The sequence below is a fragment of the Cyprinodon tularosa genome, unplaced genomic scaffold (assembly GCF_016077235.1).
Source record: "Cyprinodon tularosa strain WSP-4 unplaced genomic scaffold, ASM1607723v1 ctg981, whole genome shotgun sequence".
Lineage (NCBI taxonomy): Eukaryota > Metazoa > Chordata > Actinopteri > Cyprinodontiformes > Cyprinodontidae > Cyprinodon > Cyprinodon tularosa.
The window spans coordinates 44,917-71,726 of record NW_024039764.1 but is presented as its reverse complement, the minus strand read 5'-3'; the positions used below and the strand labels follow the sequence as shown (position 1 = coordinate 71,726).

General features: G+C 37.3%; 1 protein-coding gene across 3 annotated transcripts; it reads left to right on the top strand.

Moving 5' to 3' along the window:
- Nucleotides 1-16,967: 16,967 nt before the first annotated feature.
- Nucleotides 16,968-26,367, top strand: LOC119777149 (protein delta homolog 1). Of its 3 annotated transcripts, none has more exons than XM_038275942.1 (8): nt 16,969-17,060; nt 18,552-18,606; nt 18,728-18,742; nt 19,003-19,085; nt 19,319-19,382; nt 20,119-20,249; nt 20,853-20,994; nt 24,992-26,367. In XM_038275942.1, exons 4-8 carry the CDS (start codon nt 19,034-19,036, stop codon nt 25,779-25,781), a joined length of 1,179 nt encoding a protein of 392 aa, XP_038131870.1. In that variant the 5' UTR covers nt 16,969-17,060; nt 18,552-18,606; nt 18,728-18,742; nt 19,003-19,033; the 3' UTR covers nt 25,782-26,367. The 3 variants fall into 3 exon arrangements, with proteins under 3 accessions (XP_038131872.1, XP_038131870.1, XP_038131871.1); XM_038275943.1 differs by having other exon boundaries at nt 16,973-17,060; nt 18,725-18,742; XM_038275944.1 differs by lacking the exon at nt 18,728-18,742 and having other exon boundaries at nt 16,968-17,060.
- The last annotated feature ends 443 nt before the right edge of the window (nt 26,368-26,810 follow it).

The following is a 26,810-nucleotide window of genomic DNA, read 5'->3' as shown; positions in this document are numbered from 1 at the left end:
TAGTCTTTGATAGCTCAGACATGGATAGAAATTATGACGCTGGTTGCTGGCTGATTATCCCTTATAGAAAACAATTTGTAACCTGATAAACTTTTACTTGACAAACAACATCCGTAGCTGCCTCAGTGGCATGACCCTCAGCTTGAGCAATTGCTGTAGATGCAGCAAAGCTGTGTTTTGTCCTGTTCCTCAGCTTTGGGTCACTGCTTCCCATAAATTAAAAGTTCAAACTGGTTATTAATCGTGGGAAAAATTAAGTCTGTGACAAAGAGACTGTGTTTTATTGGAGAAAGAAAAATCAGCTTACCTGTGTTTATTACAACAGATATCACCTAAATTTGCTGGATGAATAATTTTTAGTGCTCCTCTCACCATAACAACAGAAAGTAGTGATAAAATCTCCTCTTCCTATAAAGAAATGATCATATCACTGTGAGAGATATCCTGGCAGTGCTGTCACAGATTCTGCATTAAAATGCTTTCCTAGTTCAGACAGCATGGACTCAAACATACGTTTTAAATTACTCATTCGCTTTGAAAACCTGCAGAAGCTGATTTTGTTTTATTTTAGCGTTATCATGTAAAAATGATTGCAAAGTTTTCATGCTTTGATGAATTGTGTTGATACTGTGTGGCTATAAGGAGAAACAAACCTGCATTTTGACTGTGACATGATGTGAAATTAGGAAATGCACAGGTCTAAAAACATTGCAAATAATACAACAACCCTTGCAAAATCTCATGCATATTTTGTTTGAATACAAACATGAGATTTTGTTGATTTTAAATTATAACATGATGTAATCTAAACAATGATAGAGTTTTAATTTAGTTGTAAAGCTAGAGATGAAAACCATTTGATTAGAATCATGAGGTTGAAGCCAATTATGAAGACAAATACAGACAGCATCACTTGCTGTGACCCGGACTGAGCCCCCGCAGTTAGCTCATTCATCACATCCAATGACCTTTCTCTGAGATGCGCTAAGGCATTGATCAGACTCTGTTCAAGGTTAATTCCTTTTACAGCTTAACATATCTACAGTTATTCCCCAATGAGTAGCATTTTTACCCAATTAAAATTTAAGAAAAGAAGTCCTAAATGTATGCGTTGCGTTACTATAGATTAGGAGCATGATAGCTTGCAATGCTAATTAAAATGTTTATACATATATATATATATATATATATATATATATATATATATATATACCGCTATATATATATATATATATATATATATATATATATATATATATATATATATATATGTATATATATATATATATATATATATATATATATATATATATATATATATATATGTATATATATATATATATATATATATATATATATGTATATATATGTATATATATATACACAGTGATACCCACTCTATTTTTTTTTTTAAAGAACATTACCAAAACCAGGGACATCATGACAAAATCTTTGTGTATTTTGCGATATATATCTTTCCTTTAAAAAGGCATATTGACATTACTGGTTGATTTCCTTTTAACGGGTTTCCTTGTGCATACATTATGTTAAAGCACAGCTGTCACATGTTTTACATATTTGTACATACTTATGTATGTACAAATATGTATGAATAATTTTTGAAACTTAACATCAATATGCTATTATTATGGATTAAAAAACGTCCTCTGGTGTGTGTTTTGAAATTCTTCCCCTGCTAGAAAATGCAGGCCTGTCCTCAAACTGTCACCCTTAGATGAAAACAGACTTCCTACAGATGCACCATCTCCCTGTAAATCAGTGAAAGGGTGACAGAGTAAAAAAAATATGCATGCCCAGGAGAAGCAGGGGGTCACTCCAGTGGCTGGAAGTTGGAGGGGATTCTGCAGGGAAGAGGGCTGGCGTTTGACTGGGAAGGGCCATTTTAAATGGCTGCTACTGCAGTATCTGTAGGAACATCCCAGGAATCAATGAGAAGGTGCTGGAACACCATCGTCAGATCAAAACATAATGATCAACTAAACTCTCAGGATGCCAAGAAGAAGAGGAAAAAAAAAAGTTAAGCTTGTTAAAAATGTGCAAAATTTTTAAAAACAACCCCAGTTTGGAGAAAATCGTTATTTACAGGTGATACGGAACTAATAATTGCTACTCTAACAAAAGAAAAGAATTCGGTTTAATTTGGGTGGGGCTGTACTAGTACCTGTGTATGGTGTTCGTAGGCGCTTGATAGTGATCTATCTCTTTGCTGCATTACAAACAACGCATTGGAAGACCAAACTGTTGAGGAATACCTCTGTAGGTGGCCTTTCATCACAATTCAGAACTGCATAAGCCGAGCTGTCCTGACATATTCCAGATATCTATATAGAACATAACTGTCTGAGATGAAAGTTGTTTTGATTTATAGTAGTAAAAAGGGGAAAGATGTGGAATCGAACCCAGGACACCTGCAGCCATATGGGGCACCTGCTCTAACAGTACATTACCAGCACTGTACATATTTACATTAGAAATATATAAATCTAACCTCAGAATTTGCTAAAAAAACCTTATGGCTCTGAAATCCTCTGACCCATTGTGTCCAGTTCAAACATGATGCGACAGGGAAATAGCAAATGAAAAAGTCAGACTAGATGTGATCCATTCTGTACAGAAATAAATGAATGAGTTCTATCTCTAGCTTCATGAAATCTACCACCCTGAGAAATTTTCTCAAAGGCAGAGAATGAGGTGGATTTGGCTGCTATGGAAGGAACATCATCACAGTAATATAATTCATGGATCTGGTCGGCTCTTAGGGTCTAAACTTGAACACCTGCAGACAGATCGAGTTATTAGATATGAGAGTTTAATATTCTTTTACTCACATCTGCTTGGGTATCACTGTGTATATATATATATATATATATATATATATATATATATATATATATATATATATATATATATATATATATATATATATATATATATATATATATATGAAGGCAACTTCTGGCCACTCAGATTCAAAATGAAATGAAATCATGATACTGATATTTGTCCTCACCATACATGCTGTTTATCATCCTCTTTCCATGCAAATCCATGCAGGATTTATCTTGGACATGTCTTGTTGGCTTCTTTTTCATGTAAAGAGATAAAGGATTAAGCGGATTAAAAGGATAAGACCCTTATTTTCAACATATTTAGCTCTGATATGATATTATCTATGTGAAACCAAGCTCATACTGAAGTCTTAATTGCGCTGTTCAATTTATAAGATGTAAAACATATTTATTCTGTCCTTGGGAAGGCTAAAGGAAGCTTTTAGATGGTATTAAGGAGTATAAGATCATTGATATGTAGGACGGGCTGCCTCTCTTAGCAGGTGGTGAGATTATTTCAAAATGAATCAGAGAATATGATTTCTTTCAAGTAATGAAAAGGAGGCGTATGAATTAATAAACTTTGTCACCTTCCTGTTTACATTTGATCACTGCTGCACTTTATGAACTGGACACAAACTAGTTAAGATAAAATATGTGGTTAAAATGAAAAATCAATCTACCCCTTGCAGAATTAGGCTAAATGTATCTTTTGATTATAGCAACATGTTTCTTTGAACAGGATATAACATTATATTTTTCCAGCTTTTAGATTCCTGATTTGAATCTGAAAGAGTGTCTGTAAAGTCAGCTAATTATTAGAGTGATGGCAAAAAGGTCTTCTATTTTCAGAAAACTAAAGCTCAATACCAAAATGCAGTATTTCTGGGGGAAAAATGTAAAAAGATATTGTAAGGCAAGCATGACTGTGGTAAAACTAAAGAGGATTTTTTTCTTTTACATTCATTGTTTTTACATAATTCCATAATATTTTTTACAGATTCCTGTATTATTAAACTTCAGACAAACCTCTTTCTTAAATGTTAGTAATTGAAATATAAAGCCGAGATGAACGGTAGAGCAGTTTGTAGCACTGTTGCCTTACGTCAAGAATGTCCTGGGTTTGATTATGGCCCCGGGTCTTTCTCTGGCAACTCTGGCTTCCTCCCTCAGTTAAAACATTACTGTTAGGTTTATTAGTGTGTGCATAGTTGTGTGTTGCCCTGTACTGGACTGGCGACCTGTCAAGGGTGTACCCTGTCGTTTGCCCATAGACTGCTGGAGATAGGTAGGCACCAGTCCCACTGCGGCCCTGACAGATGAAGCGGGAGAAGATGGATGGAAATCTAAATCTGCCAGGGATATGAATAATTTGCAGCTTAACCGTACCTGGACCACTGAGGAGAAAACCGTTTTTGAAGAAGCCGTTCAAGCGTTTCAATAGAAGAAGCAGGAGTTCATTTACCTCTTTAAAGTACACTTAATGGATATGTCAAGGAGCAATAAATGTGTATTCAGAGTTTTTCACTCAACAGTAATCTAGTGTGTATCCAGATACATTTTCTCCCTCTGCATCTAATGCATGGATAGTACCCGGCTAATACCTGCTTGCAGCACCAATGGATTTTAGAGACTCTCTCACCCTGTAGCAGCACCTCCTTCTTTTACCCACATCACCTCATTTCTCACATTTCTGTCTTCTGGATCATTCCTTGTGGTTCTGCATGTAAAAATATCCATCACTGCTTTTTGAGGAGCTAAAATATTTCGATACACCACTGCAGTGCTTCAGACTTATTCATAAGATACCAGTGAAAGAGTGGAATGTGCTGCAATATTACTCTGTGCTTTACTTTGCATATGAAGGCGACAGGTTGAAGAAGAAGAAGCTCCTCACCTATTATGCCAGTTTAGTTACTTTAACTCTGTTAATGTTAATGATAATTATTTATATTTGGATTGGATTTAACACTGAAGGTTGCTGCATGACTGTAGAAATACCCACAAAATCCTGAAACACAGAAATCTTGAAACCCGATTTTAATTCTAAAGCCACTATTCAATCCTAATGGAAAACAAATTTATGGCTTTTATAATGTGTTTAGAAGAAAAAAACAGAATTCCCTTTACACTATCTTTAATAGATAGAAAGATTAACTCTAGTATAATCTTTTTCAGTCACCGCCCTTGGACACACAAGCTAGGAATTTGACTCGTTTTCCACTTTGCTCTCAGTAAATATATTTTAAATAAAGGTATTTAAAAAGAAAAAGAAAAGATCGGTTTTGTGAACAATATAGAGTATTTGTTTTAACAAAAGAAGAAGACCTGGTTAAATTAATGGAGACATGTTTGAAATCGATCCGGGAACTCTGACTGTTTAGTGCTCATCAGAGAGACTGCTCAGGGGAAGAAAATATCTCTGTGGGGATTCATTTTTTCTAGGCTAGTTGTCACAGTAATCAATATTTCAATATAATATCAATAATAGATAGATATGTGAAATACGCTGGATTCACAACTGATGTAAACTGAGTCAATATGACCTCTATGTGTTTTTTTTACACAGCAGCTGTGCACAGACATTCATTTGCTCTTTTTTATGGTGGTTTTATTTGAAAAATTAAGATTAGATGATAAAACAAAACAAAGTGGACATGCATGTTTGAAAATCCTCTGACATGACAAATACCTTCTCAGAAGAGCCTTTGCTTGACACTGCACCTAAACAGTTCCAATTACTTTTTATCAGTACAATCCATTTGCAAAGGAAGTTTAACCTTTTTTGTTTTGTACTGAATGTCACGAGAAAATATGGACTGATGTTGTATGAGACAAGGTCATTATGTCCTCTTATTGAAACAACAGTCTGCATCTGGCATTAATTGGTTATTTACCCATGGCTGCCCTCTGTGCTGTCACCACTGCACTGACAACTGAAGCAGTTGTATTTTGGGTCTTACTGTAGTAATGGTACATATTGCACCCACAATAGATATGCTTGGCAATAAATTCACAAATTATCATTTTGACTTTTCAATTTTGAGAAGAAAGCTATTTTTTTTCTTTTTTTTTTTAACAGTGATAATTATAATCAAGTCCTGCATTCAGCTGAGTTTCCTTAGAAATCATTTAACAATCTACCAGTATGATCTAATTATCTTTGTATAGTGCCTTAAGATAATGTGTCGTTAACTGAAACTTTACGAACATAATGAACTTTATTTCATGTGATTAAAATGATAATGTCAACATGACAAAACTATAAATAAAAAATGTATGCGTTCTGTACGTTCCAGAGCAAAATACACAGAATCTGAGCAGCACTGCAACATGCACTGAAGAATGCATATAAATGATGTCGGCATTATCAAAAGCATCATTAAACCTTGTTTCAGTAATTCCAGACCAGTCTTACCATCATTTCTTTGTTTTTTACAGACCAAATGTTCCCTATGAACTTCATATAAAAAAGAGTTGATGCACAATTATTTATTGATAATGTTTACTTACAAGATTCATAAACAGTCAACTTTCTTGGTGTTGTCATTGATGAACAATTGACATGGAAGCCTTAAATAGATCATGTAAAACTTAAAATATCGTAAACTATTGCTGTTTTAAGATAAAGGAATTCCTAAATGAAAAAGCCTGGTACATTTTGTATAACACACTGATTTTACCATGTATTGTGTGGAGATCACATTTAAAACCTATGTTTTTATCACAGAAGCGAGCCATAAAAGTGATATGTTGAAGTGGATACAGAGATCACACAAATAAGAAATTTATTTAGTTGAATACATTAAAACTTAATGAGCTGATATAGTATAATATTTAAAATAAGGCACAGACGTAAAACATTTCTACCAAACAATATTCAAAAGAGATTTTCTAGAAGAAAATTTGAGTATAACTTAAAAGTAATAGACATTTTCAAGAAATCCAGGTACAGAACAGCAATGATAGAAAGATGTATTTCTATTAAAGGTGCTGATTTGTGGAATAAGCTTATTAGTGAGTTAAAGCAAGCTTATTAGAAACTTGAAGGTCATTTAAATGAGTCGATATGACAGTGGATAGGCTGATGCATGGTTTGTTTTTGTGGTTTGTTGTTGTTGCTCATTTTATTATGTTGTTTTCTTTTAATGAATATATCAAATAAAGCTTTCCTGTCAAGTAACCATATCATTTAGGGATCATGAACTCCCAATGAGTCTGACCATAGGTTAGAAATACCAAACTCTTGTGAGTACTGCTGGTATTTTTATTTATTTTTTTACTTTGGAGCTGTCTTTCCTTAAGAACAAGCTTTAGCTGATATGTGCACTAGCCATGAGATATTTAAAAGCTTGTCACTAAATTAAACACATTAAGCATGATGTCATCTGCATAAGGGTGTACTTTACCTGCAGATATAATAACCTCGGTGTTAATTAGGAATTTTTTTCTAGAACTCTTTATAAAAGAGAAAATTGGCTAATATTTATTTGATAAAAAAATATGATATCTAAAACACGCTTCCAAAGGGGCTAAAAGTCTGCTCTAAATCACTGTCAGTTTGACCTTGGGATATAGAAGAAATCTTTAGCCTGATCGATCATATCAAATGGATGGATCAACAGAGAACCAAGCTCTTTCTTCCTGTAGGATTGTTTAAAAAAATATTTGCTTTTTTTCCCATGTCACTCCTTTCTTGCATTGACTAGTTTTATTATACTTAACAGCATTTTTTTTTATTGGCAATTTGAGTTTTATTCCACCATTATATTTGACAAACTTGTTTAGATGTATTCTTTTACTATATGTTACGTCATTTTCATCCATGGGAAGGTAAAACATTTTTCTTTAAATTAAACAGAAATTATAAGATCATAAAAAAAATTTAAAACTGAAATATATCTTTTGTGCTACAAGCTTTTTTATCCTTGAGCAGCAGCTGAACAAAAATCAATGCAAGTAAATAAGTATTAACAGGTGCACAGTGAACAAGCAGAAGGTCAAGGATGTTCTCTTGTGAAAAATCTCCCATATTTAAATGTACCTGCAGGCATTATAAAACCTTGAAAAATGTGCACTCAGAGAAAATTACTTTCAGCATTTGAGGGCTGAGGACACAGACAGGGTCAATTTTGTGACTGATGATTGTTGCCTGTGACAGGTTGTGTAACAAATAATATTCTGTATCGTATGATGACTTAATGAAGCTTCTTTCCGATATCATTTATTACCAAGGGTCCATATTTGTCATTTAACAAAAATAAATGAAGTGGAACTTAATTATGTTAATCAGAACAAAAGATAAAATACTGTATTCTATCGCATTTATTACAAATCAAAACAGTAACAGGAACAAAAAAACTTGTTCTTAAACTTGTTAGTAGGGATGTGTTTTAGATGAGGGACGAACACTAAGTAATTGTTTCAAGATAACTTCAGGATGCTTTACAGTCATCATAAATGTCCAACAATATATTCAGCAAAACCTGCTTTAGAAGCAGATCAATTATTATGTATTTACTGAAAAAACCTGCAACCTCTTCTAATGGTTATATCCATCAGGTTTTATACAATGGAAATGATTGTCATGTAGGTTAGAAGCTGTTAGAAGCAACAAGTCCAGATCCAGATATAAATTGAATATTAAGAATACTCTGTAATTGGATGAGAGATAAATAATGGAAAAGCTTGTATTTATAAAAGCTAGTTTAAAAGCCTAACTTCATTTTAAAATCTTTTTTGAAAACAATCCACTGGACTTTGTTTCCAAGTTTGAAGACATTTCGCTTCCCATTCAGGAAGCTTTTTCAATTCAAAATGTCAGAATTAGCATTGAGTTCTAGATTTTGTGTTATATGAGGTAAAGAGAAATGCAAGTCAATCTTCAGTTAAATCATAGATAAATGACTATTCTAATAAAAACTTAGTAAATAAACAATTTTTGTAGATATTAGTACTTGTAAATATCAGTGTTATGCAGGATGATTATTGATAAAAGTAGGTAAGTAATGACAATGGGAAAGATGTTTGGTCCAGAACTCAAACCTGTAAGAATTGTATCCACTATACCTATTATCTAAATGCATTAGGGATGGAACGGTTTATGAAAACCGTCCGAACCGTTCAGTTCGACTGTCTCGGTTCGGTTCGCGTGTGTTGCGTTCGGTTCATGCGCTGCTCCATTTTCTCATAGGCGAAGCCTTTACACTCCAGAGCAGAAGGTGGCGGTACTGCGACCAAAGTCAACCACCAGTAGTAAACAAGAAGAAGAAGAAGAAGCGAAGCAGCATACACATAGGTGTAGCAGAAAAAAATCAGTTGTTGTGGAGAATTCTGTCGGAATGGCGAGTGGGAAAGAACAGGAGTTAGAAGACGCACCAGCAGCACTTTATAGGTCTGCTGTATGGGACCACTTTGCATTTAAAGTGACCTACGATGACGGCGGAAAGAAAGTTGTGGATAAAAGTGCAACAGTGTGCAAGCATTGTGCAACACGTTTTGTTTATGCTAACAGCAACATGACCATCATGTCATGCTAACCCCGAAATCCCACATACTCCATCAGCCCTCCGCTCCACTCCGCTGCGCTCCAGACCACCTGCACAGAGCAAAGCCTACAGCCTCCACTGTGGCTCCCGTCCGCTCCGCTCTGAGTTCCTTGTAGATCGTAGAGGGCATGCGCGAGATGATTAAATTCAAAGCAGCAAAACATGAGGAAATGATCCAGGGTTTCCACGGATCATTAAAAATAATTACAATTCATACATTTTTTTGGATTTTTTTCCATTAATTTCATTTAAAAAAAAATTTCATTCATTTTTATATAATTATTTTTTTATTTTTCGGTGTAACAATAAACATATACCGAACCAAACCGAAAACCGTGACCATGAAACCGTGAACCGAACCGAGCTGTGGATTTTGTGAACGGTTCCACCCCTAAAATGCATGTTTAAATATATGCTTCTATTTGTAAGCAAAGGCTGTACGGGTAGGTAGTTTCTCTTTATTTGGAAAATATAGATGTTGTGATTGTCAGTTGTGTCAAAAGTACACACATTTGTTTCTTAAGTAGAAGTATAGATACTGCAGTTTAAAAACACTGGTACCTAAGTTGAAGTATCAACTTGACCTCTTTACTCAAGTAAAAGTGAAAAAGTATGTGCTCCAAAAACTACTTAAAGTACAAAAGTATAATGTAACCTTTCACAAAAAACAAACAAACAAAAAAAACAGCCAGATGCCTCTATATAAATTAAGTTCAATTTTAAGACTATTTCGAAAAATTCTTTGAGATAGGGCCAAGGATGAGGGACGTCTTGTTGGTCTCCGTCTCCATCTCCTAATACGCTCTCTCCTGTGTCCGACCTTTCAGACATTTCGACATATTTTTCTGAATCCAACATTGTAGCATGGCATAGACAATTCACGTTTGCAGTTTGCTTCTGATGATTTCCTTTAGCTAACCAATAAGTGTTTGCGTTATATGACTCATACAATTACACTAGTTTTCACTAGATCTGGATGGAGCCAATGATCCGCACTGGATGCCGCACATGACGTGAAATAAATATTTATAAACATTAAACCGAAGTAACGAGTATTGTTTGTTTTAAAAATGTAAGGAATAGAAAGTACAGATAATTGTGTGAAAATGTGAGTAGAAGTCAGAAGTAGGAAGAAAAATAAGTCACGGAGTAAAGTATTCATACCTAAAAAGTGTACTTAAGTACAGTACCAAAGTATTTGTACTTCGCTACGTGACACCTCTGGTGGTTGTTCATTTTGCTTTTGGATTAGTATAGACCAGAGATGGCAAAAGTACTCACTTTCCGTACTTGAGTAAAAGTACAGATACTTGTGTTAAAAAATACTCTGGTAAAAGTGGAAGTACTGATTAAACTTCTTTACTCAAGTAAAAGTAACAAAGTACAGGCTTGTAAATTTACTTAAAGTATAAAAGTAAAAGTAGAAACCACTTTTTTCATGCCGTTGCCTACATTTTAAATGGATGTCTGCCAATAGGACTAGATCTCCGTTGTGTTCATTTTCAATCATCTCGTCGTCCATGCTACTATGCTAACGCCACCGCCACCAAGCTGCAATGATTTGCCGCCAATGAATACCACCGAATCTGTCGATTCATCTTGTAGTGGTGCGTCAAATGCAACGTAGATTCCCATCCAATTAGATTGAATTTGGTATTGATGACGTGAAAAATAATAACGGTAACTCCATTGAAATGATTTTAAACTAAAGTAACGAGACAATTTTTTAAAATGTAAGGAGTAGAAAGTACAGATATTTGTGTAAAAATGTAAGGAGTAGAAGTAAAAAGTCGCCATAAAAATAAGTAGTAAAGTAAAGTAAAAATATCAGAAAAATCTACTTGAGTACAGTAACAAAGTATTTGTACTTCGTTACTTTCCATCTCTGGTATACAGGTGCTGGTCATAAAATTAGAATATCATGAAAAAGTAGATTGATTTCAGTAATTCCATTTAAAAAGTGAAACTTGTATATTATATTCATACATTACATACAAACTCATATATTTCAGATGTTTATTTTGTTTAATTTTGATGATTACAAATGACAACAAATGAAAATCTCAAATTCATCATATCAGAAAATTTGAATATTGTGAAAAGGTTCAAAATTGATGGCCCCTGGTGCCACACTCTAATCAGCTAATTAACTCAAACCACCTGCAAAAGCCTTTAAATGGTCTTTCAGTCTAGTTCTATAGGCTACACAATCATGGGGAAGACTGCTGACTTGACAGTTGTCCAAAAGACGACCATCGACACCTTGCACAAGGAGGGCAAGACACAAAAGGTCATCGCTAAAGAGGCTGGCTGTTCACAGAGCTCAGTGTCCAAGCACATTAATAGAGAGGCGAAGGGAAGGAAAAGATGTGGTCGAAAAAAGTGTACAAGCAAGAGAGATAACCGCACCCTGGAGAGGATTGTGAAACAAAACCCATTCAAAAATGTGGGGGAGATTCACAAAGAGTGGACTGCAGCTGGAGTGAGTGCTTCAAGAACCACCACACACAGACGTATGAAAGACATGGGTTTCTGCTGTCGCATTCCTTGTGTCAAGCCACTCTTGAACCACAGACAGCGTCAGAAGCGTCTTGCCTGGGCTAAAGAGAAACAGGACTGGACTGCTGGTGAGTGGTCCAAAGTCATGTTCTCTGATGAAAGTAAATTTTGCATTTCCTTTGGAAATCAAGGTCCCAGAGTCTGGAGGAAAAGAAGAGAGGCACTTCATCCACGTTGCTTGAAGTCCAGTGTAAAGTTTCCACAGTCAGTGATGGTTTGGGGTGCCATGTCATCTGCTGGTGTTGGTCCATTGTGTTTTCTGAGGTCCAGGGTCAACGCAGCCACATACCAGGAAGTTTTAGAGCACTTCATGCTTCCTGCAGCTGACCAACTTTTTGGAGATGCAGATTTCATTTTCCAACAGGACTTGGCACCTGCACACAGTGCCCTTTTATTTTGGTAAATTTTTCCTTTTTTTTTTAATGAGTGGATTGATCCCGCCTTATGAAACTTTACAATATTTTAAAAACAAGAACTGGACATTTTAGATCACTGATTGAGACACATGTTTAACTACATGCGTGTTTTTCTATTGGATCCGTGTCAAAGTGCACAAGTTTCACACAGTGTGAAAATTCACAAAATTTGTTTTACAGAAAAAAATACCCTTTTTATTTTTTCCTTGGTTTTTCCTATTAAAATGGAAACTACCATCAATTTTATATTTCGTTTAAATCAAATAAGTTCATATCACTTTGGCGTTAAAAATACTTTCACTTAGACCTTGAGTAAACGTGAAATGATTTGATTTTATAAAAGCAAAGTTTAACAGCAGCTCGCTGTTAAACCAGGCGGATTTGGTTGTTATGCAGAAGTCTTGATCTGTAAAAGTTGAGTTTCGTTTATCTAGAACTCTAAAATAGAAACGCTGCGGTCCTTTACTGGAGATTTTTTATTAGAATCAAGGGCAGAAGTGACTCTTTACACCGAAAATGTTACCGATTCCTACTTTATGTATTTAAAGCATCAAACTATCCACTCTACTTCTAGAACAAAATAAACCAATAAAAAGTCCCAAACGAACGGTAGTTATTTTAACTTTTTTGAATAGAATTTTTTGTAATAACTGCTGATAAATTAACTCACAATATCTTAAGATTATGATAAAAAATGCAATGGAACAGCCTTGTGTTCATTAATTTGGTCCAACTTTATTTATCTTTGTGACTGTAACTTTGCAGTGTTTAAGCCAAAGAGCTAAATTGAAAGATTTAACACTTTCCTAAGCATAGAGGGATGGAAGAAGAAAAATAAACAACTTCTCTGACTGATGAAGCTAATTAAGCTCCTAAAACACTCAACAGGGATATTAGGAAGGAACATGTGTTGCTTCAAAGCCTCCGTGATGCTGATTACACGCTGGAAGACTCCAGAAACCAGGCTGCTGCCATTCAGGTCAAACCTCATCATCAGCTTCCTAAATGATGAGAAACGCTGCAGCTGCTGCTCTGATTTCAGGTCGGCAGTCAAAGAAGCTAAACTCACTAATAAAGTGTCTGTCTCTATCAGAAAGCTTCGTGTTTATGAGGCCCAACTGTTTAGCTCCGAGGATTCAAGTTACGTTTGTAAAGATGACGGATGAGATCTGGAATGAGGAGCCTTTTCCCAAAGCCGGCCCCGTGGCCGCGCCCAGCAGCGTCTAGTTTTGATTCCTCTGCGGACGCGGAACGGCTACATTCCTGGGATTTGCTCGAACATTCAGTGAGAAGCAAAACAATGGATCCGCCGGCCTCCTCTTTGTCTCAATAGAAACTACACATAAAACAACCCCTTTACCTTCAAAAGCCAAACATGCATGCACGGGATGCTGCGCAAATGCAAAAGCTGCAAAGCGGATTAAAAGGTGAGACGATGCCAGCTGGGTGCTGTGAACCTGACGCTTACTCTGCGCTGCATTTCACCTATATGTCGCCACTAAGGCCCTAAAATACACCTGATCCAGGAACTACTCCAGAAAGAGGAAATGTAACTTAAATTCTCTCTCTTTTTATCACACCTACAACCACAACCTCCAGTGTGTTTTAACAGGGTTTTCTGTGATAGAACACAAAAAGGATTATAATTCAAATACGAAGAGGAAGATAAAGCTTGATCAACATTCTCTTAATGTGCAGAGACCAGCTGAACCACAATCTAGGAAAGTAACTTTTGATTTGTGGGCTTTAAAGCTCAGGGTGGGGTTGTAAGGATGCAAATGTTCAAACAAGATACATGGTGGTGGCAAGATCATGCTGTGGGTTTACTTTTTTCCCCAAAACAGGGAAGCTGGTCAGAGTTGATGGAAGGATAAGTTTAACTTTATTACAGTCGAAAGGAAACCGAATAACATCTAGGATGGACAATTTCAACCCTCTAGCAAGTAAACAAACCTTAAACATAAATATAAATAAATGTTTAAATCAATTATGTGCTCGGAGGGTCAAGAGATTAAATCTATTTCAGCATCTGGCAGGATCGAAATTTGTTCACTTTTTTTTTATCCAACCTGTCTGCACCTCAGGAGTCTGCAGGGACAAATGGTTCAGAGGGACAGAAATGCACCCCACACTTTCCAGATTCTTTGTTCAACCTCCCTTCCACAGTCTCATTACGCCTGCGTTGGTCTGTTGGACAAAATCCTGACAAAACCCACTAAAGTTGGTGGTTCTAACGCCATTAAAGTTGAGAGGCACCTAAAAACCTTAGTGTGTTTATATTTGCCTCGGCTGGAACGGATGTATAAAAGAAAAACAAATCAACATTTTATGGCACGATACCACTTTGTCACAACCATTAAAACATGTTTTTTTTCTTAGAAAGTATACCTGAATTCTGAGCTTAAAGATGAGAAACATCAACATGCAGATAATGCTGCTTCATTATTCAACACACTGTACATAATTTGGCCTTTGCAGATCGTAGATATAAACACGAAACCTTAAAGAACAGAACATTTGTCTCACAAACTCTGCAACACTTTGGAAAAAAAAGAATTGCCTGCATTAAATGACAGAGATCTGTGATTCTAAACGGCAGACGGGTACGAGGAGGTCTCCTCCAGCAGAGCGCCCCCTGTATCTGTCCAGATGAAACGTGACACACGACCCCTCCCCCCACTACTGAGGTGCTCTGACAATCTGATATACAGGTGCTGGTCATAAAATTAGAATATCATGAAAAAGTAGATTGATTTCAGTAATTCCATTTAAAAAGTGAAACTTGTATATTATATTCATACATTACATACAAACTCATATATTTCAGATGTTTATTTTGTTTAATTTTGATGATTACAAATGACAACAAATGAAAATCTCAAATTCATCATATCAGAAAATTAGAATATTGTGAAAAGGTTCAAAATTGATGGCCCCTGGTGCCACACTCTAATCAGCTAATTAACTCAAACCACCTGCAAAAGCCTTTAAATGGTCTTTCAGTCTAGTTCTATAGGCTACACAATCATGGGGAAGACTGCTGACTTGACAGTTGTCCAAAAGACGACCATCGACACCTTGCACAAGGAGGGCAAGACACAAAAGGTCATCGCGAAAGAGGCTGGCTGTTCACAGAGCTCAGTGTCCAAGCACATTAATAGAGAGGCGAAGGGAAGGAAAAGATGTGGTCGAAAAAAGTGTACAAGCAAGAGAGATAACCGCACCCTGGAGAGGATTGTGAAACAAAACCCATTCAAAAATGTGGGGGAGATTCACAAAGAGTGGACTGCAGCTGGAGTGAGTGCTTCAAGAACCACCACACACAGACGTATGAAAGACATGGGTTTCTGCTGTCGCATTCCTTGTGTCAAGCCACTCTTGAACCACAGACAGCGTCAGAAGCGTCTTGCCTGGGCTAAAGAGAAACAGGACTGGACTGCTGGTGAGTGGTCCAAAGTCATGTTCTCTGATGAAAGTAAATTTTGCATTTCCTTTGGAAATCAAAGTCCCAGAGTCTGGAGGAAAAGAAGAGAGGCACTTCATCCACGTTGCTTGAAGTCCAGTGTAAAGTTTCCACAGTCAGTGATGGTTTGGGGTGCCATGTCATCTGCTGGTGTTGGTCCATTGTGTTTTCTGAGGTCCAGGGTCAACGCAGCCACATACCAGGAAGTTTTAGAGCACTTCATGCTTCCTGCAGCTGACCAACTTTTTGGAGATGCAGATTTCATTTTCCAACAGGACTTGGCACCTGCACACAGTGCCAAAGCTACCAGTACCTGGTTGAAGGACCATGGTATCCCTGTTCTTAATTGGCCAGCAAACTCTCCTGACCTTAACCCCATAGAAAATCTATGGGGTATTGTGAAGAAGAAGATGCAATACACCAGACCCAACAATTCAGAAGAGCTAAAAGCCACTATTAGAGCAACCTGGGCTATCATAACACCTGAGCAGTGCCACAGACTGATCGACTCCATGCCACGCCGCATTGCTGCAGTAATACAGGCCAAAGGAGGCCCAACTAAATACTGAGTGCTGTACATGCTCATACTTTTCATGTTCATACTTTTCAGTTGGCCAACATTTCTATAAATCCTTTGTTTTTATTGGTCTTCAGTAATATTCTAATTTTCTGATATGATGAATTTGAGATTTTCATTTGTTGTCATTTGTAATCATCAAAATTAAACAAAATAAACATCTGAAATATATGAGTTTGTATGTAATGTATGAATATAATATACAATTTTCACTTTTTAAATGGAATTACTGAAATCAATCTACTTTTTCATGATATTCTAATTTTATGACCAGCACCTGTAGACTGACCCTAAGATTCTGGTGCCTATCTGCTTTCGGCCACCCTTCAGTGTACATTGGTTATTGCCTGGCCACCCTTATAAAAATGTTCTGGCTACGCCTCTGCTTATATAGAAAGAAAGAAAGAAAAAACTAACTTAACTGTTCTATTTTATTAAAGAATTGTACCCCTTTCCAGAGGGAGAGACGGTTGCTCAATTTCCCCCCACATTAAGTGGGAGGAGCGAAGTGCGTCGCGCGCCACGACGCAGCAGCTCCAACAGACCCGTCAAAACCTGCAGGTCCATCTGAAGCAATCAGACCGCTGGTGCACCTGTAGTGCTGCTTCCAGGAGGACGCTGTCTGGATAAAACAATAACAAGTAGCCTAAACCACTTCAAGAGGCCGGTGGTGCATGGCGCGTGTTTTGAAGCTGCTTGTGGAGAGATGTCCTGGGCCGTGAGTAGTGAGGAAACAGGAAGCGATTCTTGTGGGATGGAAGAAGGAAATAGTGACAATGAAGGTTGGAAGATAGCAACATCAAAAAATGAGAAAAAGCGGAAAAAACAGAGATCAGTTAAAGGGGAATCTAGTTCAGAACAATCCAGTGATGATCAACCATACATTCCACAGCACAACAAAATGAATTCAAAGTCATATTCAAAGTCGTTAATCAGGCAGACTCTTTTACAAATTGGAATCCGGTTCACTTAACAAAAACCATCAATAAACTTGTCGGAGAAGTCAGAGGTGCCAGAATTCTGTACAGTGGAGACCTGCTAATTAACTGCAGAGACAGCGCCCAGCAAGGCAAAGCAATACGTATCAACAAAATTGACGGGATAAGAGTTCAGTGCAGCCTAATGGAGAACAAAAAGATCAGCAGGGGAGTCATTGGAGGAGTTCCTCTAAAAATTTCTGAAAAAGAGATTCTGGAAAACATAAGCGGTGCAAAAGTAAAAGAAGTAAAACGGTTAAAAACAACAAGAAACGGAGAAAGATCTGACAGTTTATCGGTGTTAATTAAATTCGAAGAAGAGCAATTACCAAGCAAAGTATTCATCGGTTACATAAGCTATAATGTCAAAATCTACAATCCTCCACCATTGAGATGTTTCAAATGCCAAAAATTCGGTCACATTGCAGCAGTTTGTAAAGGGAAACAGAGGTGTGGAAGGTGTGCAGGAGAACATGAGTACGGAAAATGTGGAAAAGAAGCTAAAATAAAATGCTGTAATTGTGGTGGAGAACATACTGCTGCTTATCGCGGCTGTGAAGCAAGCAAAAGGTCTGAGGAAATTAAAAAAATGAAATTTGAGCTCGGAATAACCTACGCTGAAGCTGCAAAAAGGATCCCATCTCAGTCAGAAAAACCCAAACCTACAGTTCAACACACAGCAAATTCCAAACCTCTAGAGAAATCTCCAAAAATTGATGAAGACTCACTAATTGTTAAAAAGACAAATTTTGTTCTTTTCATGGTAGAAGTGATTAATTGTACTGCACAGACAACAAAAAAAACTGAAAAAATCAAAATAATAGTGAAGGCTGCAGAAAAATATCTGGACATTAAAGATTTGAACTGGGAGATGGTTGGAAGCATGATGGGAGGACCGATGGGACCATCAGAAACTGGCAGAATTACGATGACCTAGAGTAAATTAAAATTATATGGGCAAATGTGATTTAGTATTATGTTGGTTTAAGTTACACAGGTTTTTTTTTTTTTTTTTTTTTTTTTTTTTTTTTTTTTTTTTTTTTTTGGGGGGGGGGGGGGTGAATCGTTTCCTGTTTTCTTGCTTTACTCCATATCAGTTGGTGGCGGTAATGCACAATTCACAAGTCTGCCAACCGCCATAAAATCTCATAAGAAGAAGAAGAAACCACTTCAATATGATCAAAGGTGTTTGGAGGCAGAGCGTCTGCATGACATAGGTAAGATATGCCAATGTTAGATTTTAAGGGTTTTTGACATGATGTGTGCTTTTAGTCAAAAATCTTCCTTTTCACCCTTCTTACCCGCATGCTCACGCATAATGGATACGTTGTGGAGCAGACGCACACTGTTCAGGTGCGTCACTAATTTCCAAGAATGAAATGACTAATTATTTCATAACTTAATTTTACCTGATCTAATAATTTAGTTTTTTGTCACAATTTCCTGCAATAGTCACTAAAGGAACAGAGTTCTCCAAAAACATGCTCATTTTAAACACAACTGTGAAGTTTGATGTAGGAAATATGTCTTTTCTTATATTTAAAACTTGTGGGAAATCAGATTTTATATATTATTTATTTTTTTGCTATCGGATGTGTTTTCATTCTCCGCAGGACAAAGAGAGTCGTCTTCTTTCAAATTACGATGCATCTCATCGGGGTGGTCTTAATTCTGCTCGTGACGGGAATAGTAAAAGGTAATCTGTGATTTCCAATAATCCTCAGAGACAAATTACTGCGACCGGAAGGGATTTGAGTCATTACATTAAATGTGTTTTTTGTTTTCGTCCTGGTTTTATTCATGGTGTAAATGGAAGAAAGTAGAGGGATAAATATTTTATTGTTTTTTTTTATGTTTTCTGTGTGTTTCGATTGCTGATGGGGGAAAATGCGGCTGTCCTTCTCCCCCTGTCTCTGTTTTTTTTTTAAGGTTGGGAATGCAACGCAGGGTGCAGCACAGAAAATGGGTTTTGCGAGAAGCTGGGGAAGTGCAGGTGTGTTTGTAAAATTACCTGATTCCAGTTGGCTCATATTCTGCGTGTTTGTCAAACCTTATTTCTATAATCTACCTCAGTAAAGGTTTCTCAATCGGTGAAAAAACAATCTTCATATGGATCCTTTATGACGCATGCACAGAGCCTCATTTTGAAAAGGACTTAAAGTTTTTTTGTTTTGCAGCTCAATCTTTTACTGTGACAAGTGACTTTTTTTCTTCTAGAATCTAAATTCAGATTGATTCACATTATTCTTATTTCTAAGTTTCCAAATGGCTTTGATAAAAAACAATACATGTTTCATAAGCCTGTCAAAATCGAGTGCTGAAACAGAACTGACAAGTATTCCGTGACAAGTCTGGAATAATGCATCTTTACGAACTTCCTCTATCAAACCTTTTTCAGTCTAAGGTGTTTTTTTTTTTTTTTTTTGTTGTAAAGAAAATGCTACATTTTCTTTGTCTAAATGTGTAATGCTGGTAGAAACATGCTCCAAACCAGGCGGCAGTTGTAACTACGGCAGAAGGTGGTTCTGTAAAGTATTAACTTAGGAGTTTCGATGACTAATGCATCATGTACTTCTCATTCAGCCTGCCACAAAATAAAAACATAAAATCTGTATAAAAAACATAGATAATTGTGAATCAGTTCAAATTAATACTTTTGAAAGTGCTCCGGCAATATGTTGGTTATATTCAGATAGTTAAAACCTGCTTGGTTTTTTCTCCCATCCTAGGTGCAAACCTGGATGGGAAGGGGAGAACTGTGACCACTGCATCCCTTTTCCTGGCTGTTTGCATGGCACATGCAAGAAAGCATGGCAGTGCATCTGCAAAGAGGGCTGGGTGGGCAGTCTGTGTGACCAAGGTGAGTCTCATTAAGCTCTCCCTCCTTTGCCTGTCCGCCTCCACCTCAGAGGTTAGCATGAGTCACGGCTGCTGATCCTCAGCAAATGCCATGAAATCAATCTTAATAAAATGAACTTTAACTAAAACTATTATATTCTAGATTTCGATGATATTTCTACCAGACAGAAATTAGGACCTTGACACTGTATGTGCTCTCATTAGTGTCCAATGGATGCTATTTTTAAACAAAACCCATGCAAAGATTACACATTTCTGGAATAATTTATTGAGTCTTTCAATGTTGAACCCTTGAGCAAAACGAAGAACAGAGACTTTTTGAAAGGAGTTCCTACTTTTCCAGATGGGGTATTTTGGGCACAGTTTGCCCAAGTTACGCTACCTTTCATAATCTGCCCGAGCATGTGTGTGCATCGCCTCTGTTATACACTTGGTTGTTTTTTTTTGTTTTTTTGACGACTGAATGCTGCTGCCATGTGGTGGTAGAGTGGGAGAGAGTGGCAACAAAGAAGATGTTATAACAGACACAGAAAGGCAGAGACATACTGTGATGGAGCTTAAACATCTGACAACTGCATGTATTTTATTTTTTTTTCTGCAACAGATATTCGCCTGTGTTCATCCAAACCTTGCCCCAGTAATGCCACCTGCATAGAGAAAGGAGAGGGAGGATACCTGTGTCTCTGTCCCCAGGGCTACACTGGAGAAAACTGCCAAATGAAGCAAGGACTCTGCCTTCTAAATGGGTACCAATGCCTTTAAAAAAAAAGTATTTCCCATAAAATGTTTGCAACTTGAGAAACTTTGTTTTTTTTATCAATTGGAACACTGATCAGTACTTTAAATGGAAAATATTGATATTTTTATCTTGAATTTGATGTAATTTCAAAATTACTGAAAATATGCAGAGCAAAATATTGATATTTCTTGCTCAAACCTGCTAAAATCTTATGCTACAGCTGTAAATGTATTTTTTTTCTCTCTGCCAACGCTTATTGATGCATCACCAATGTTGCACTGTGGATGTAAACTAATAGGTCAGCATGCTGCATTTATTACTTTCAGTTAGAGCGATGCAGGCAGCTGTAATGATGTCTTCTAAAATATTTGATGATGCCTTTACATTTCCACATTTTATGCCCTCACTAAATGTTTATTCATAATGAGTCCTATGGTTGTTGTGGAGGAGATGCAGAGATCCACAGCTCAGGTGGGAGAATCCATCCCCTGAACTGTTAATTATGTAGCTCATAAGGTTCACTGTTTGAAGCTCTGTTTGCGTCACAAGGGATGTAGGATCACTGCAAATATGATACAAAATTTGGTCAATGCGCAAATTGTAAACATTGTTAAAATCTAATGCTGAACAAACAACCTTACAGCAAGACAGGATGTGATGTTATTTAGCCGTGGCATGAAAGCTGGTCACAGTTTAAGGGGATACAGATGGAGTTAAACTCATAATTCCGAAGGAAAAATAAAAGCTATAGGCTTTTTCAATTGACATCAAATAATGCTTTTTAAACATTTTAAATCTAAACTTGTATTTAACCAGGTTAGCATTAATGAAAGTTTATTAAAGATAAATTAAGCTGAAGGCAAAATGATGTAACAGTTTTCAGACATTGGATCCAGTATAGTGATTCAAGATATCCATTTTTTTTTCTTATAAGGGTTTCAATCCGAGACATGGTTTTCTCTTTTTTTTTTCTTTAATTTGTATAAAAGAAATTTACCACCTCGGCATGCAGTTAATTCCTCCAGAGTTCCACTAATGACCTGATAATTTGACTCTGCTGTACTGAAGCAGAGACAAGTCTTAAAATGTGCAGGACACTAGCCCTCAAGGAGTGAAGCTTGATACCTCTGATTTAGAGGAAGGCTTTGCCAGGGCAGGCTTGCACTTCCTCCATCCTCTTTTCATATTTAGATGATCGATTATCAATGCTCTGCAAGATGTCCAAAGCTCAGGATATTTTATAACCTAACCCTGCTATAAACAACTCCACAACGTTCTCCCTGACCTTTCTGCTGTTTTTTGGTCATCAGGATGTTGTTAACCAATGTTCTCTGACACAGTTATCCCCTGCCTTGCTGTCCTGTATCTTTTAAGATGTGTCCTTCCTCCAGAACAACTTGTTGAAATGATTGCATCTCCTCCTCTTCATCACCATTGATTAAGTTGCTGTATACACTGTTACACTGCGGTTTTCCTGGCATAAGCCAGATTGATATGTTGTTCAATTTGATATCTATACAGTATCCATCTAAAAAAGGTTAATGTGGAAAGTGTTTGTGACATTCAATACAATTCAAGCTGATGGGGTAGATCAAAAAGTGGCACCTTTCTCCCATTTCAAGCTTTCAGCCAATCGCAGTAGCAGCTGTGAAGTATTACATTCTTGATTTGTTTTACAACTATGGGAGTTAATGGATTAATCACATTCTTTCCAATTCTGGTCAGGAAGAGCATGCAGACATCTTTCCCATCCACTAAGGCACAAATTGCATCCTTTTTGCCCATTTTGTACAAAAAGAAAGGGAGGGTATTCTAACTGAATAGCCAAGTCCACTTGTAAAGCCATGTCTGTTTTTGCTTCTGGTTGAGGTCCTACACATCACTGCATTTCATTGGTTCAGAGAGTTTCTGTATTCGAGTCTGATTCATTTATTGGCTTCTCTCAACAATTAATTTTGCTTGCTAGGTAAACACTTGTCATGGTAACGGATTTAAACTTGAAAAGGTTCAAAGGCTGTGAGTACCTTAGGTATTAAAGACTTGTTTAACAAAGAAACTATGTTGATCTTTCTGGTTAGCCGGGGATGTCTCCTGATCCAAAATGAAGGTCTAGTTCATAAATAATCTTGATATAAAGACATTGGACTTCCTGGGTATCTTTTCCAATCAAAATGTGTTGAATCAGTTAATATTCTGTCTCATTCAGAAGGATAGGCAATGCAATAAATGAAGTTCGGAGTTAAAACATAGCTTTCCAACCAGATGAATAAAACTTTAATGTCAATGTCAACAAGTTTCTTGTTGTTTTGAATTGCATCTAAGGAAAAGCTTAAGAGCACTCCTCTAAGCTGGGGAAGATTCCTTACTGCTGCTGGGTTGCAAATTGAACTTCTCCCACAGGAATCCTCCTCCTGCCCGTCAGACTGTTAAAGACTCTGGGGATGCATGCAGCTGACAGGCTGTCAAACCCTCAACCTTTCATTGCTTATGCTGTCAGTAGGCAATGATTAGAAAATATCAACTTAAGAAATAATCAATACTGAATCACCGGCTTTCCTATTGCAAAATAACTTTCTTAGTTATGATGCATGAGAACACCAGAGCCTGGCCCGTAGATCTTACATTCATCAGCTGCTCTATGAGGCATGGAGGTTTGGAAAAGCGAAGCAAGAGCTGCATTTCTTCAGATCAACTCGGACAAGGTGTTCCAGGCTTGTGTAATTATCCAAAGTACTGTTGGAAATATTGATTGGTTTCCATCTCAGGCTTTCATCTGTCTGTGGTCTGTTAAGCATGACTGCATTGATCTGATACACCGCACAAGTTGGTGCCGGTAGATTGTTTTAGAGGCATAGCCGAGACTTCTTTCATTTCTATCCGGTCATGGGTTCAGCTTTTTCATTTGCAGAAAATGAGGCATACCATTTTTCATTAGCGAGAAGGGCAATTGCATGCTAGTGTAAAAGAATACCAATAAGTATTACAGGTGCATCTCAATAAGTTAAGAATATCCCTAAGAAGTTAATATAAATAATCTGATTAAAAATTAAGACGTCATATTTGTTTATGATGATTAAGGTTAGCCCTACTGGATCTTAGCATTTTAGCAGAACATTTGAAACATCCCTAAATCCTGTTTTATAGACTGTTTCTCTCAAACCTCTACCCTAAAGAGCAGTTACCTACATTGCTGCATCATTACACTTGAATCATGTATAAGGTATTAGCAAGAGTCGGTAGATATTGGTGACCTTCTGAGAGAGAGAAAAATCATCCATTTAATTAAATAGTGCTGCATTGATTTTTGACACCCAAGAGTAAAGCTGCCCAGACAAAGCAGGCAGTACGCTCCTTATAATGCTATGTCTAAAATCTTTTTATAGGAAAGTTAAAATTACGGGGTTTTTTTCTGATCTTTAGCAACTCATTTTATAATTTCACTGTAGCTCTTTTTTTAATAGTTTTTATATTAAAGTGAATTTTAACGTCTGATTAACCAAAGTTTTTATTACCAAATTAACTGCCTATGTTTTGGTAGCTGTGTTTATGAGAGTCAAAATATTGTTGCATTTTACCAACCGTGCTGAAGTTCCTGATTTTTCTTATTCATGTCTGAGATTTTAAGCTGCTTAAAAAGCATAAAGTGCTCATCATAAATGACAGGAAAAGCCTTTTTTTCATTCAGTTGGACATTTTTACTATAACCTCTAAGCCCTTTTTCAGCTTCATTTTTCAGTCTTTGGTAAATCTGTGAGTTTTGCGTTCTGCTAAGAACGATGTATATTAAATTGAAGACCTGCATCTAAAACAGGCAGATTAATTAAAATGACCTTCAGATGAGCTCTTATTAAAAAAGTACCTCAATTAAACTCTCTGCTTCTTTTCATCTCTGCTGCTCTTTTACTATGTGAATAAAATGTAAATGGGATGAAGTTGAATATTGACTAGCAGCCTTTTTGTTCTCTCTCTGCAATGACTTCATTTTGTCCTGTTGTGTTCCCCAGATCTCCTTGTCAAAACGGCGGCACTTGTTTAGACACCAGCAGTGCAGCAGCCGACCCTTCCTGTTTATGTCCCCCTGGATTTTCCGGACCCTTCTGCGACATCAGTGTTGGCAGCTGCCAGCCGAACCCCTGCCTGAACGGTGGCAACTGCACGGATCACGGCCTGGCTTTCACGTGTACCTGTCCACACGGCTTCAGCGGTTTCACTTGTAATGACACCAGCAGCCTCTCTCCATGCGCGGGAAGGCCTTGTGCCAACGAGGGGACGTGCGTCGGTCAGCCTGACGGAACCTTCCGCTGCATTTGTCAGAAAGGGTTCACAGGTACCACCTGTTCCCTTCATCACAGACAGAGATCGCGAACCAAGCCTGCGAGTCCCAGACCAGTGGAGCACAGAGAGTTTGCCATCACACCGCAGCACTATTCCCTTCCTGCTCACGCCTTTCACAAGCTGCTCAGACCACCGGAGAGAGACCTGCTCAAGATAACCCTGAAGGAATCCGTCCACTCCTCCGGTGTCCTTGTCACCCACGGCCAGCTCATCTGCTTCGGCATGCTGGCCTTGCTCACCGTCCTGGTTATCTTGGGTACCACAGGAATAGTCTTCTTTGGCCGCTGTGAGACGTGGCTGGCCAACGCCAAGTACAGCCAGCTTGTTCGGCAGCAGCGAGAACACCTGCTGAGAGAATCTGGCAGCACCAGCCAGGAAGAGCCGGAGCACTCTGTAAACATCATCCTGCCAGAAAAGATTAGACTCTCCAGCTTTGGGAGGCACTACACCTCCATCTGATTGAATATCTCCTCTTGTTACCTGCTCCCTGCGGAGAGTGAAGGTCTCGGTATAAAGCAGAATGAAGTACTGTCACTGTGCAGCTGTTTAACACATTAAAAGAGACGGAGCTGAATGTATTCCGCTCTGAGCCAGGTTACACTGGATTGTGAATGTTTCCATCTGTCAGTTTAAAATACATTAAAGTTGGAAATGTATTTCTGTTATATATCTTAAAACTTTTAGTTTTTTTGGAACATTTCCCCCTCTGATTGATTAGTGATGAAAGTCAATTTTAATTATGTAAATCCCTTTATTGTCCCACAGTGGGGAAATTAATTTCCCTGCTTTTTACCCATCCCCTCGGGGAGCATTGGGCTGCCATTGTGTAGCGCATGGGGAGCAGTGTGGGGTTAGGGTTTTGCTCAGAGAGCCAGAATGCAGGCTGTGGGGATCGAACCAGCTACTTTCAATCTTCTCAGAGCACAAGCGCATTGACTTAAGCACTAGGTCAGCACTCCCCTTAAAATTGAGTAGAAATGGGGAAAGAACAGTTACCCATTTTATTATTGTATTTTCTTTTTTTTTACCGTTTTTGAAAATTAAACTAAGACACCCCCCTCATAACTTCCATTTAAGGAACATCTGGTTGTAAAATCAAAGTCAATATTCACAATGACAAGAAGTGGGAAATGAGTTTTGATTCATTGTAAAGTAAAGGTGCAGTAGATGTGTATTGTTTTTGTTTGCACATTCGTGTAAATATTCAAATATATTTCATTTTGTTACCTATTCAGTCTTTTTGCTAACTTGGCAAATAAAAAAGGAACTTGAAGTAAAACACAGTTTGAAAGGTTAAAGCTGGAAAGCTTTATATCCTTTAAACCAGAGGCGTTCAAAGTCAGCCCTCAAGGCTTGTTACTCTTTAAGATGCCTTCTTGCCTGAGGTGGGTAGAGTGGCTTTTTCTGGAACACTGTTTAGCTAAAAACGTATTTGTTGTCCAGTGAAGGTTATGCTGGATACAGTAGCTGAACATTTTACTGAAGTAA